The sequence below is a fragment of the Toxotes jaculatrix genome, chromosome 20, assembly GCF_017976425.1.
Source record: "Toxotes jaculatrix isolate fToxJac2 chromosome 20, fToxJac2.pri, whole genome shotgun sequence".
Lineage (NCBI taxonomy): Eukaryota > Metazoa > Chordata > Actinopteri > Toxotidae > Toxotes > Toxotes jaculatrix.
The window spans coordinates 119813-134001 of record NC_054413.1 but is presented as its reverse complement, the minus strand read 5'-3'; the positions used below and the strand labels follow the sequence as shown (position 1 = coordinate 134001).

The following is a 14189-nucleotide window of genomic DNA, read 5'->3' as shown; positions in this document are numbered from 1 at the left end:
AGAGCTAGTTCAGACTTAATAACCTAAATAAAAGGAATCTAAATATATTTTTTCATGTTTCTGAGCACTGAGTACATTATTATTATCTTTTCCCTGATTGGCTTTATTCATACTCTTTTTATGTTTCTGGGTTTATTTATACCTGACAGATCAGAAAGTGAGTGAGCCCACAGTGAAATGTCCCTCAGCAGAGTTGGACAGATTCCATCCAACACTTCGTTTTTTCTAACCGTAGAATCTGAACAACTTTCCTGTAAAAAAGTGATATTAAAGAGTTTTTATGTGAAGGTTCTGATTTGCTGTTTTCTGCTGAACAGACGGACGATCTGTAAAAACTCGGAGCCTTTAAAGCCTGAGTTGTACGACTCTGTGTTCAAACATCAGACCGAACACTCAGAGCGTCCTCTCTCCTTCATGACTGATGATGATGATGAATTCTCAGCTGTTGGACGAACTGATCAATAGCTGGGTGCAGATTTAATCCTTTTCTGCTGGTTAATCCATCCATCGATTTTTATGCCGAGTTATATTCATTAAAAATAACTGTAAAAAGCTGAAAATGTATTAAAATGATTAATGGTAAAAATGATGCTCATCACAGCTTCAGGTACTTTTACACACTATCACAGGTGAGTTCATTACGGCCTTTCACTCTCTGGAGATGAGTCAGTGTTAAAGAATCTGAGACCTGCAGGTGACCACCTCCTCTACACGGTGATAAACACCTGTTTAAACCATCACTCATTCATAAATGAACAGGATTTTACAGGTGAAGAACTCGTTTGGACATTTATCACCAGACTGAGCAGGTTTTCACAGAAACAGACTCAACATGTGCACGTATGTTCTGCGACAGGTAAGACTCATAACCATCAGGTGGAACTTCACTGTACAGAGGAGGGACATTCGGAGGCAGCTTCCCGGACAGTTCGGTCATTTTTAAAGAAAAAGTCTGAAACTGTGGCAGCAGCTTCTCCGCCGGGAGTATCTGCTCAGACACCGAGCTCATTCAGAACTTCATATCAGAAATGGTCGTTTTTAGCTTCAGGGAAACATCATCTGATTCTCTGTATTCCTGTAAACTAACGCAGCCCCGATCTTAAACCCGGACTCGGTCAGAGACCGCGGGCCAGAGGACGCGGACCTGCTGCAGTCCGCGTTCAGCTCCGGGGAGCACACGTCTGACTCATCAGTGAATAATCACCGGGTACACCGGGATCTGGACCCCGCGGTGCCTGTCCGGTCGACGGTCCAGCTTCGCAGGTGACCACAACGCAGACAGGTGAACAGCCGGGCAGCAGGCCCGGTCACCGGAGGAACGCGCATGCGTGGGAGGTGCTGCTCCGTCGCCGTCGGAGGATGTTTGGCGCGCTGCCTGCGTGCTCCTGCAGTGTGTGCGTGCTGGCGCAAAGCGCGGCCTTCCGCTCAGTGCTCGTCCTCATCAACAACAACAACAACAACAATCGGACAAAGTGTTTCCCGGCTCCCGGTGCGCTGACACACCCTGAGGAACACACTAACCCCGGGCCTCTGTGACGGTAAGCGCCCGCTGCCCCGGCCCCGCGCTCTCCTCGTCACCTCGCTCCGGCTCCGTTTCCGCGGGGATGTCTGCGCGCTCTCGAGCCGTTCATGGCCGCTCGAGCTCCGTCTCGTTCGTGTCGCCGAGGCCGCGGCGCCGCCGCTGCTCGCGTGCCTGTGTCGGGCCCGGGGACGGCGGAGCACGCGGCCCGCTCTCAGTCCGGCCGATGATGGCGGTCAGCAGGCATACCGGAGACACTCCGTGTGTGGGACAGTTACCGGATAAACGCCATTTTGTGTGAGAGCGGAGTCGCAGGCCGGACTGTCCGCCATTTAACAAAAGCACCGAGTTTCACCACAAATACCAACAAGTGCCGTTAAACACCAACAGTTACCGTGAACGTGGCGGTTACCGACCCGGTGTCTCAGTAAACACCACTCAGCCGTTATGGTCCCGGGGAGGCTAATCTGTCCGCCGGTAACGTTTACGTTGTTTAACGTTAAGTTAGCATTTTAGCTCCCTTACGTTACAGGCTAGCCTCACAGGCTAACGGGAGGCTCTCCGGTGAACACAGCTGCCGTTACACCACACGAAAACCCCGTTACACCGTTAACCATCCGCTCGCGCACTACCTAGTTTACAGTTCTAACGGTTCGATCCGGATCTGGTGACCTTTAAACTATCGCTAGCCTCGAAGCTGTTAGCCCGTTAGCTTGGTTAGCCGGTTTAACTGATCCGGTCTGAGTAGAAACAGGACTTTGTGTCCGTTAACGTTGCAGGACCGGGTTTAAACCCAGTCAGCGGAGGTTTACAGGTAAAACAGGACCAGGTGAGTGAGGTAATACGAGAATATTATTCAAATAAACTGTGTAAACTCGATGCTAATAAGTAGCCTGCCTGTCCTCTCTGTTCAGTTAAAGGCTTCATAAAGCGTGCACACGCTCTGGTGCGCGTGTCCGCGCTAGAAAGAGGTACATGAACTACTTGCAAACGCACGGGGGGGGGGGTAAACGCAGCCTCTGAGCACGGCACTCACCCTGCAGCTCACCTGGACACCTCCCAGGTGAATGTTAAACAAGCAGGAGACCACTGACAGACATGAGACGGAGACCGGCAGCTGTCCATCCATGGAGCTGATCCAGCTGCTGTTAATGGGACAGTCTGACCATGTGGACGCAGAATAAGTCCCCCTGTCCTGTGTCCTGTCTGATTCCTCTGATGAATCAAAGGAAGTATTACATCACGTGACTGACTGATAAAAACATGCAAACATAAAGGTCATCCAGTTAAATCATCTGTGAATGATGAAGTGCTGAGGCGACGTCTCTAACCCTGTCATATATTCACTAGTTCACACAGGATTGCACATGTTTTACATCTGTGTCAGTACTGACCTGCTGCTTCTTACAGCTGATGTGTCTGTGTCCTCTCACTCAGTGTTGTGTCTTCTGTGCACAGATGGCAGAGACAGTGAAGTATGTGGACGACGAACACAAGAGCATCTTCCTGAAGCTGCTGAACGAGCAGCGACTGGAGGGCGAACACTGCGACATCGCCGTGGTGGTCGAGGATGTGAAGTTCCGGGCTCATCGCTGTGTACTCGCCGCCTGCTCCAACTACTTCAAAAAACTTTTTAAAAAACACGAGGTATACTCAGATATTCACAGCACGCTCCAGCTACCTCAGGAAGTCCTGCTCTGTCCTCTGTGCTCACAGGGACACGCACTCAGTTCAGCTGAATTCACAGTGAAGCTGTTCGCATTCATGTTTCTGTTTCTGTGTCAAACATGTATGAAACAGAGACTAAAACTCCGCCCACTGACACATGTTCACCTGCAGTCACTGACTTTATAACCACGGCGCTGTGCAGTGATTTCAGGTGTATTTGATTTGTTGATCTGAGCGTTTTAGACCAAAGGTCACTGAAGAGTCTGAGAAAGTGATAAATGTAGAGACGGAGCTGCAGAGTTGGCATCGCTGCCTGTAAACGCCTCCTGATGATGTAAGACAAACTGTTTGTGCCAGTTCATTTTGAAAGAGCAGTGGCTGATGGGGAATCTCCAACACTCAGCCAGCCGACAGATGCTGTGTCAGGCAGCAGTCGTTCACCATCACAGTTCTGGTCCTGCTGCTGAAAACCTTCACTGAAATCTGCCTTTCCTGTAAACTGTGAATACTCTAAAATGCTCTGCGTGTCTGTGTACCTGGTCAGGTGGACAACTCGTCTGTGATCGAGATCGACTTCATTCGCTCTGATATCTTTGAGGAGGTGTTGAATTACATGTACACTGCAAAGATTTCCGTCAAGAAGAGAGACGTCAACCTGATGATGTCATCAGGACAGATCCTCGGCATCCGCTTCCTCGACAAACTCTGCTCTCAGGTAACACTCACACACACAGGTAACACTCTAACAGGTAACTGCTGAGTTATCCAGCATCAGAGCAGCTCGTCAGACGGTCAGACGCCTCTGAACTGACATTAACCTGTGTTCATGTTTGTGTCGTCAGCAGCAGCGTGGTGATGACTGCTGGTCAACGTGTGTTCATACAGTTAGTAACCAAACACAGACGGGGTGACCAGGGAGACCTAACCCCCCCACCCTGTCCTCCTCCTCCTCTCTCACTCACTCACTGCTAACATGATGATGCTTTCATGTGTCCTCAGAAACGAGATGTATCATCAGAGGACAAAGAGAAGTTTCCCTACGACATCGTAAAGATGGCGCTGCCGCCCGAGGCTCAGCTGGCGGCTGAGTCTGAGGTACAGTTTTAATTATCAGTAATGATCGGTGATTATAGGTCTGTCACATGACGGTCCAAGCAGCGTCACAAAGGCCACACCTGTTTACATCTGTAATCTCGTTTGGCAGAATTGTGAAATATGCAAAACCCACTGCGAGTCCAGTATCATGCCCCGCCTCACGACCACAGGGTGGCGCTTTTGTTGCAAACTCATGAAATGAGATTGCCAACTGTGTAGCATGTCATACACGTGTCATGTGTCCAGCTGCCTGGTCATATAAACCCCAGGTGGAGCTCCACCCACTGCTCAGGCACATCTAATCTCTGAGTCGTCTGCGTCTGGGTCTGTGCCATTTCTCACAGTCATGATGATCATGTGTGTGTTCAGGTGCTTGGGGAACACGATGACACGCCCACAACAGACGATCTCGTTGAGGCATCAGCCAATCAGGAGCTAGATAAGTCTCCCAGTGCAGCATTGCGTGTCCAGGAGGCCATCCTGAAAGAACTGACCAATGAGGACGTACACAAGGTACACACACATTCTTGTCTCACTTTCCCTGTGGGGTACACTCATTAACATAATGAATTCTCTAACCAGTACAACCCCTAGCCCTGATTCTAACCTGAACCCTACAGCAGGAGTCTCTGTCCATGGTGACCCCATTTTTTGTCCCCAGGGGAACTGTGGCCCCATGGGCCAGTGTACATTTTGGGCAAGTTCCCCACCAAGTTATAAAAACAAGGCCACACACACTCGCACACACTTGAACTGCTGTGCTGCTTCTGTCCTCACTTTGGAATAATGGCCTTTACGATGGTTCTTTACGATACATGTACAAACAGGTAAACAGCACTTGTAACTACACCTGTGTGACCTCTCCAGGTGACCTGCTATGACCAGGATGTGGTGACAGAGATGGAGGCAGAGCCTAAAGAGCTGGGGGCGGAACATCATGCCACACAGACTCTGACATTTGCCGACAGTATGGGAGAGGTGAAGGACGAGCAGCCGCCTGGTTGGTCAACGGCGACAACTGACATGAAGTTTGAATACCTGCTGTACGGACACAGAGAACAGCTTGCCTGCCAGGTGTGTGGGAAGACCTTCCAGGACGAGAGCAGACTTAGGTTTGTTCCATACAGTTGGTCATCACACCTGTTTAACAAATCTGTCAGCACACCTGGATCATAGACCTGATTAAGATCTCTGTTTTTAGGAAACACGAGAAGCTTCATTCAGCAGAGCGTCCATTCGCCTGTGAGATCTGTTCCAAAGCTTTTACAACACACGCTCACCTGAAAGGTACAAACACACCTGTACTCAGGTACAATCATCTGAGCACTGATGTGTTCAGATGCATGGTGAGATACCTGCTCTGCAGAAACAGCAGTGTGATGCTGTGGATAGTGTCATGTGATTTTATTCTTTCTCTGAGGTAAAGCGTTTGGTTCTGTTTTCACCTGTGTGTCCCAGAACACCTGAAGATCCACACAGGCTTCAAACCTTACAGGTGTGATGTTTGTGGGAAATCATTCATTCGAGCTCCAGACCTGAAAAAACACGAACGGGTTCACAGCAACGAGAGACCGTTTGCCTGCCAGATGTGTGACAAGGTGAGCTCGTCTGCCGCCTACCTTTCTGTATGTCTCTTTTACCTTTCTGTGTCTCACCTGTCTGCTCACCTGTCTCTTTCATCTGTCTGTGTCTCACCTGTCTTTCTGCAGGCATTTAAACACAAGTCCCACCTGAAAGACCATGAGAGGAGACACAGAGGAGAGAAACCATTCGTCTGTCCTTCCTGCACAAAGGCTTTTGCCAAGGTACTCCTGATGCTGCTGGTACTACACTACAGTACTCACTGTACTACAGTACCGACAGTCCTACTGTGCAGCAGGTGTATTCGTACCCATGGTATGTTCAGTGTCACTCTGTACTTTCAGGCGTCAGATCTGAAGCGTCATGAAAACAACATGCACAGTGAGAGGAAACAGCTGAATCCACTGCAGAGCGACACAGAGACACTGCAGGCTGCTGCCATGGCTGCAGAGGAGCAACATCTGGACAACATCAGCTGTTCTTAACATCTGGACAACGTCAGCTGCTCCTAATTTTCACTGTATTGATAAGAATATTTTCACTGTACCTACTGACTTATTTTTAATGCAGACCTTTAATGAAGTTCTGTTTGTAGGATAGTTTATCCTCTGAACAGTGAACATGAACTGATGACCTCGATGAGCATGTGATTGGTAAACATGGCTGCCGCTCTGTGACCTCCTCCTTTTCTTTTGGCTTCCTGTATGATCTGGAATCTTTGTAAATGTACAGATTTGTTTGTCAGTCTGAACCAAACTCCATACAGAAAGTGGTGGATTTTGAAGCTGCTGGTTTGTGCTGTCGTATGTAAAACTGTCGCTCTGTTCTGTTTAATAAGCAGAGCTGCTGGGTTTTAAACCACGCCTATTTTATTTCATTAGGTTTCATCACCATCACTAAACTACAGGAGCCCGGAGTGGACACATTAAGTCACAGGGCTCTGTTTCCATGGTGCCGCTCTAACAGCAAAATAAACCATTTTAATTAAAACCTCACACATGTTCAAATAAGCATCATTATGTTCTGAACACGTTCTGTGTGTTGATCAGAATGTTCTCTGGTTTACTCTGCGTTCTCTCTGTTTCATCGATCTGTGGGTTTATTATCGGTATTTCCTGTTCAGTACGATCGAACAAACAACACATGCAAAATACAGTCCTCGCTTTTTATTGTTCAATAAGTTTATAAAACATGTTTGATAAAAATCAAACTGAACACTTTAATAATAAGTTTAAAGGAGACGTTTTCTCCATTTGACGAATGATGGTGTTGCTGCTGTGATGTCACTGCTGTGATGTCATGTGTCAGCTGCTGTTTGATTTTACAGGTGAGGTGTTAAGGCAGACTGTAAGACTGGTGAGAAAGACTGGGCAGGTGGTGAGACAGGAGGAAACCTGTGGAACAGCTCAGACAGGAGGTAAGACAAGTTGGGAGACGTGACAAAGTGTAAGATGTGGTGAGACAGGTTGGAACCAGTTTGGGGAGAAGAGGTGAGACAGGTGTTAGACTGTTAGGGTTTGATGAGCCATTCACAGTGAGGATTGACTCTGTAAACATCCAACAGAAGACAGTCTGGATGGAGACGACGCTCACCTGAAAGACAGAGACAGGTTTTAATATTCTTAGTATCTTTTCATACCTGTTCAGCAGGTGTTCATATGTTAATGTGACTCACAGATGTTTCCTCCAACTTCATACAGACTCTGAACAGGACTGATGGTAGAGAGACAGACAGGGAGAGAGAGAGAGAGAGAGAGAGAGAGAGAGAGGCGGGATAAATGACAGATCTTTCTACTTTTTACTGAATTGTGTGGTCTGATGAGGACGTTTCTGTATGATGAGGACGTTCCTGTCTGATGAGGACGTTCCTGTATGATGAGGACATTCCTGTCTGATGAGGACACTCACAGCTTTGGTTCAGATCTGGTTTTATCATCGTGACATTGACGAGAAGAGTCCTCACATGTACAGAAGACCAACGTGTGTGTGTTACCTGTTCTCACACTCAAAGCGGGCGATGATGTCTTTGGCTTTAGTTTGTCCGTCAAGTTGTATTGCCGTGGAAACCTTGGTGTTTTGGGGGGCGTGAACTCTGATCACACCTTCACACAGCTCCGTGATCTGCGTGCACACACACAGGTGTGATGCCACATTGATGACATCGGCACACAGGTGAACTCTCAGGTCAATTTAACATGGCCTGGTTCTCAGGTCTCTGTCTCACCTGGTTTTTGTCGTTCTTGTCATTCTTCCTCCTCAGCAGTCGTCTCTTTGCCCTCGCCAGGTCGAACTGTTTCTGATTGGACGCCTGGTTCATCTGTCTCACCTGAGACAGCAGGAAGTTTGGGACCTATCACAAAAAACAGGAAGGTATGTCACAGGCAGGTGAGACAGCAGTGCCACTGTGACTGTGTGTCCTGAGACTCACGGTCCACAGCAGGTCCTGGTGTGTGATCATTAGCCGGACCAGGTGAGCTCCGCCCACTGCCTCCTCCATTTCCTCCCGTCGCTTGATGATGGACAGCTTGCTGCCACGGTGATGGAAGGAGAACAGGTTAGGCGCCATTACCATGGAGACGTTCCACAGGGACATCAGGTTCTGTTCCTGATGAGAGACAACCTTACGCAGGAAGACCAGCAGGGCCTGTAACCATGGAAACAGATCCAGGTTTATCTGTAACCATGTAAACAAATCTACATTTACCTGTTACCTGTAAACATGAAAACAGACCTGGGTTTATTGGTTACCATGGAAACAAGTCCAGGTTTACCTGTAGCCAGGGAAACAGGTCCATGAAATTTAAGTTAAAGAAACAGATGCAAAGATTTAAGGTGGACACATATTCGTGACCTTTATGGTCCAGACACACAATACACTGTAAATTTATGATTTATGTATATATGTATTTTTTTTATTTGGGTGTGGTCAGAAGAGTTTCACCTCTAACCACACCCACCTGGAGTACACCTGTGCATCACTACATCCAGCTGAGAATCACAGGAGGTCTTTAACATTTTATGTGATCACAGAACACCTGCACTGAGAACACCTGCTGCCGCTGCGATGGTCTGAGTGTTTGACTGAACCTCACGTCCCGATGGACTCCGTGTTCTGAATTGTGCGTCAGTGTAAATGTTGTATTTACTCTGAGTGCGTCTCTGTTGGCCTCTGGAAGCAACAACGACAGCAGCTGCAGAGCCTGAACCTGATGGACCACAGACGAGACACCTGCAGAGACAGACAGGGACAGTTCAGGCTGGAACGTTTTCATTTACTTTGAATCAGGATTTACACATAACTCACTTCTGATCGAAGCATTTGTTGATTTGTCTGCTGTTAATAGAATTAGAACCCCGAGAAGAAATAAAATGTGTGTTAGCCCCTCCCCCCAAACCTTTTACCTGAGACTCCAAAATTTTTACGGTATATCGTGTAGTCCTCACATTGTGAGGACTCACCTGTGGGGTCATTGTTACAATCATTGTTAGGTTAGGGCTTGGTGTGTGTGACCATTGTACTGAGGACATGTTATCTGGTCCTGTCACCTTCAAAGGGTGTTTGAGGGTTCAGACCTGGTTTTAAGGTTCAGGTTAGAAACAGGTTCAGGTCAGCTTAGGGGCCAGGGATGGCATCATGTCAACGAGGGTCCTCACACCTAATGTAAGTTCAGAGTGTGTGTGATTGGTGTGTACCCAGCACGGAGCGGTAGGTGGACAGGTGTGTGTGTGTCAGCAGAGGTGTCGGCAGCTCTCTGATGAAAAGCTTCAGCAGGCCTGCAGCGTCCACCTGTCTGACCCCAGACCAGTCGAAGGCCCCACCACACCTGTCTATCTCTCTACGCAGATACTGCAGAAAGACAGACAGACAGGTGTTCACTCGTGTCCTACAAAATAAACACAGATGGATTCTAATCTGATGAGACATTTTAAACTGGTGGGACATTTGTTAGTGGGAACTACCTTCAGTCTAGCAGCTGATCCTGGAACTCTGAGAATCCCTTCAGTCTGCAGGCCGGTCTGCTCTAAAATACACAACAGCTACACACACGCACACGCACACACACACACGTTTGTCTTTCACCTAAAACTGTCGCAGAGAAAACACGAAGCGAATGTAGAAAAAACAGCGAGTTCAAAGTTTTGCTTCTGATTTAAACTGGAGAAACTCGCGGTGACGCAGAGATGCACTTCCTGCTTCAACATCTATAACGTGAACTGTGTTTGTACTAAGTTGTAGGTTTCAGCAGTGAGGATGACTTCCGCGTTCAAAAAGCCCCCCATGTTAAAATAGGCAACTTTACAGCCTGAAAAAAAAAAAACATATTTACAGCCTGGTACCGTTTCAGTGTTATTTAGGCTTAAAATTCTTACATTAAATAAGGGCGTGGTTATGTTGAGTGACAGCCCATAGACAGGCACTGACAGTTAGCTCTTTGCTAAAGCATCGGCTGGGCTAGGCGGCTACCTCCAGCGGTTGACCGGGGCTGCAGTGTCCGTGTTTGTTTGCCAATGTTCGGATAGGTTTCTGTGACAGTATGGCTTGTTGTAGTGTGGACTGTACTAACCGCCCGTCTAAGGAGGCTGTGTCGCAGTTTTTTCGGTAAGTAAATTTCTCACTATTTTACCTGGATGTTTGTGCTAATTAGCATGTATTAGCATATTTAGCCGCTAGCTTATGACTTCATTGCCGGTCTCTGGTCGCTGCTGATACAGATAGAGGACCGGAGCAGCTAATGTTAGGAACGCTGCTGCGGTGTGTTCCGTGCTCTCAGAGTCCGTTTATTGTGTGAATACTAGGCTACAATTTTATTTGGTCTCATTTTTCTGTTTAAAAAGTCCGACATTGCATGGACAGAGCAGCTCCGTCAGTCAGCGGCTGCTGCTGTTTGTGTGCTGCCGTAACTGTAGGTGGATAGTGGATGGAGGCAGCGGTGAAAGCCGGTAAATATTAAATATTGCTCCGAGCTAAGTGGCCGGTTCCCGGCCGGCTGACCCGTACAGTAACCGCCTCTTCGCCACATATAGAAAGTACACTCCCACTAAAATCCAAGATGGCGCAGCTCCGATGCCCATGGTTTGGTCACAAAACCGACTCCCCGAAACCGATGGGTGACGTCACGGGTACTGCGTCCATGTTTTACACGTGGTTTGTACATTTTAATAATTAGAGTCACAGGTGACGGACAGCTGATGCTCTGTCTCTGCTGGCCTGTGGTCAGATTCACGTTCCTCTGTGGGAACATTAGAACCTCCGTTCTATCAGAGAACAGCTGCAGCAGCTCTGAGGTTTTCTTACAGCAGCTGATCTGGTCTGAATTTAACTTCATGCTAACCGCTAACCACAGGAACGTTCAGCTATTAGCTCAGCAACACGCTAACTTCAGACATCAGCTGACACAGCACTGACCGACAGACAGGCAGGCAGACAGGTTCTTCACCTTCTGGAAGACGACAGGAACTTTGACTCCAGGAAACTTCTTTCTGTCGTTCTCTAACAGCGAGTTCAGTGGAACACCGAACACACCACTGTCTGATCAACAGAGAGAGGGACAGAGAGGGACAGACACCGTGTCATTGTGATGTGACTTTATAGACAAACAACTGGTTCTGCTTTTTGTACACAGACAAAGTGAGTAACATTAAATTCATTTTAATTCATATTCACCCTCACACCGTTCACCCTCACACTGTTCACCCTCAGCTGTTTCCAGTTTGATTCTTTAAAACTGTGATGTGAAAATGAAGCACACCTCGGGTCCGGCAGCGTGGCGGGCGGGTGCGTTTGGTTTGGGCGCCCAGTGAGAGCAGGAAGGTGGAGAGCTCGATGTGAGAAATGAAGCCAAGCCGGGTGAGGTCACATGATGACAGGTCCTCTGCCCGAGTGAGACCCTGAGAGGGAGAGGCAGGTACGAACTACACACACACACACACACACACACACACACATTGGATGTGAATTATTCTTCCTGAGGACATCATCATCTCTCATGTCCATCGTCCATCCTGCAGAACTTCATTCAGATTCCTTCTGTTTTTAAATGTCCTTCAGTGACACCTTCCTCTCACAGTGATCTAGTGAGAGGAGTCTGTTTATCCATGGTTCTCTGCAGACAGGAGCTGATCACAGCTGATCACAGCTGATTCAGCTGCTGTCACTAGGACAGTTTTTAACTCACTGAATCCATGGCAACACTGTACTTCCTGTTTACATTCCACAAAGCATTTCAGCTGTAGCTCCAAAACGTACAGCAGAGAAGTAAAACCAGAAATAACACGAATTACAGAAATAAGTAGAAGCGAGGCGTTGGTCTGAGTCGACCATTTTATCGGTTACTCGACTTACCGGCACGTCACTGATGTCATTTCCATGGAAACACACGCAGTCCCAACAAGTCCCACCCTGTTTGTGCTCTGCCACTCCTTCTGAGTACGGAGAGTCCCTCAGCAGCCAATCAGCTCGTCTCGACTGACTGACGGGCAGCGGGGGTGTATGAGGAGGGGAAGGGGTGAGTGGCGGCGAATCAGTCTGTATCGGCGTGTGTGTGTTTGTGGGGGATGATGGATGTTCAGGTAGCTGATCCTCAAAAACAAACGTGGGAAGAGTTGGTCGAACTGTAAACACGGAAAAGACACTTTAATCATTCAAATTGAAAAACTGGTCCCAGAACTGAACCTGCCAGCTCGACCAACCACACCTTAACCCTGAGTCCTGACCCCCGTTCTGCAGCCAATCACATGAAGAGAGAGGGCGAGACAGAACCTCACTTCCTCTAATACTGTGAGACACGTAAGGATCTGAGATAATGTCCTGAGTCCGTCAGTCTCCCTGACCCTCAGAGACCGATCGTCCCTCCCCCGTCTCTGTCAGTGTGGATTTATCTGAACATTACAGTGACTGCATGCGTCTCTGTCCACACTCGTTCCTTCCACATGCTGTGGACGTTTCTGTCCCGCCTGCTCATGAGTGGAGTTAATGGCACTGCGTTGGTACTGTTGCTTTCCGATCTGTCATTGCAATAAAGCTTATTTGAATTTGACAGTAAACAGTCAAACCTCCAGAACCACCTGAAGGAAGCGTGTGTGTGTCCTGGTTATCTGAGGACAGACAGGTGAGCAGACAGACAGGTACCTCTGTGGGTGGCTCGGCGGATGGTTTTGGTGGTGGTGTGGTATCGACTCGGTGGCGACTCGGGGCAGTGAGAACGAGGGGAGGGGCACCTGCCTGCTGAGTCATCTTCAGGCTGAAAGAGAAAACGCTGAGTCATGAATCTGTTTGTGCTGCATCATAAGGTCTGTGTTCAGATCCAGTCCACACCAGTGGACCACCAGTCCACCAGCGCTGTCCACCAGCGCTGTTCTAATCACAGCTGTGCACACGTCTCTGATGTTTGTATATTATGTTTATTTACGGACATAAGTGTATGTACAGTGTGTTTAAATAAATGTGTCTCACCTGAGTGAAGACGTCCCGGACGTCTCTGATTGGCTGCCTGTTTCTCTTCTTCAGTGTCTCGTTGTAGTTGTCCAGCCTCCTCCTCACTGTGGCGGCTTGTTGCCGTGTCAGTGTGGACAGCAGGGCCTCTGCCGGCGGTGGCGTCTCCTCCTCGGATGAGCCCGTCACCAGCGAGGATAATCCCGCCTCCGTCAGCCACGCCTCCTCCAGCTCCACCTCTGCAGATAAACAAAGACAGGTAGAGGTCAGACAGAAAGACGACGTCTCACTCTGCTGTAGGTTTGACTTACCGTCCATACTCTTCCTCTCGTCTTCTTCTTCATCTTCTTCCTCCTTCTCCTCCTCAATGCTCTGCACTTCCCTCCAGTAAGTTTCCATGGCAACACGGCGGTGGTCAGAGGTCACTGTGTGGGGGGTTGGAAGGGGTGAGGAGGAGGAGGAGGGGAGGGAGGTGGTAGTTGTAGAGGACAACATCCTGTGGAGACAAAGATAAACGGATCCTGTCAGCCAATCAGAGCATCAGATAGATGAAACAGATCCTGTCAGCCAATCAGAGCCATCTCTCAGTGGTGTCTGCAGGTGCGAGCGTTCTGACCTGGCTCAGTATCGATGCCTGAGGTTGCTGCGTTGACCCCGGGGTCACCTGCACGAACGCTGAGGTTTTTCTGCCCTTTCATTTATTTTAATGTTAAAGTTTAATTAATCTAAGTTATATTTTATTCTCATGTTCTGAAAACACTGAGAAAAGATGAACGTTGCCTTTTCTGTTCATCTGTAAACACAACATCTGGCATGTTGTTGTTTCTAACATCTGTTTGCTGGATCCAGGAAACACTGAGACTGAACCAGACAGGAAATGTGCCACAGAACCAA

The 14189-nt window shown here is 48.3% G+C and overlaps 2 protein-coding genes across 6 annotated transcripts; one reads left to right on the top strand and one right to left on the bottom strand.

Moving 5' to 3' along the window:
* Positions 1 to 1341: 1341 nt before the first annotated feature.
* zbtb14 (zinc finger and BTB domain containing 14) lies at positions 1342 to 6858 on the top strand. 5 transcript variants are annotated; one of them, XM_041066129.1, is made up of 10 exons: positions 1342 to 1538; positions 2978 to 3166; positions 3732 to 3902; positions 4187 to 4282; positions 4652 to 4795; positions 5150 to 5394; positions 5484 to 5569; positions 5741 to 5880; positions 5992 to 6087; positions 6208 to 6858. In XM_041066129.1, exons 2-10 carry the CDS (start codon positions 2978 to 2980, stop codon positions 6346 to 6348), a joined length of 1308 nt encoding a protein of 435 aa, XP_040922063.1. In that variant the 5' UTR covers positions 1342 to 1538; the 3' UTR covers positions 6349 to 6858. The 5 variants fall into 5 exon arrangements, with proteins under 5 accessions (XP_040922063.1, XP_040922062.1, XP_040922064.1 ...); XM_041066128.1 differs by lacking the exon at positions 1342 to 1538 and adding an exon at positions 1590 to 1996; XM_041066130.1 differs by lacking the exon at positions 1342 to 1538 and adding an exon at positions 1592 to 1816.
* A 253-nt stretch (positions 6859 to 7111) lies between these two features.
* Positions 7112 to 13943, bottom strand: arhgap28 (Rho GTPase activating protein 28). Its single transcript, XM_041065600.1, has 14 exons — positions 13912 to 13943; positions 13317 to 13791; positions 12993 to 13104; positions 12207 to 12475; positions 11614 to 11776; positions 11302 to 11393; positions 9824 to 9901; positions 9557 to 9710; positions 9010 to 9092; positions 8292 to 8507; positions 8088 to 8213; positions 7857 to 7984; positions 7539 to 7576; positions 7112 to 7456 (listed from the first exon to the last, which is right to left on the bottom strand). The coding sequence occupies exons 2-14, from the start codon at positions 13788 to 13790 to the stop codon at positions 7374 to 7376; spliced, it is 2016 nt and encodes a 671-aa protein (XP_040921534.1). The 5' UTR covers position 13791; positions 13912 to 13943; the 3' UTR covers positions 7112 to 7373.
* Between the last annotated feature and the right edge of the window lie 246 nt (positions 13944 to 14189).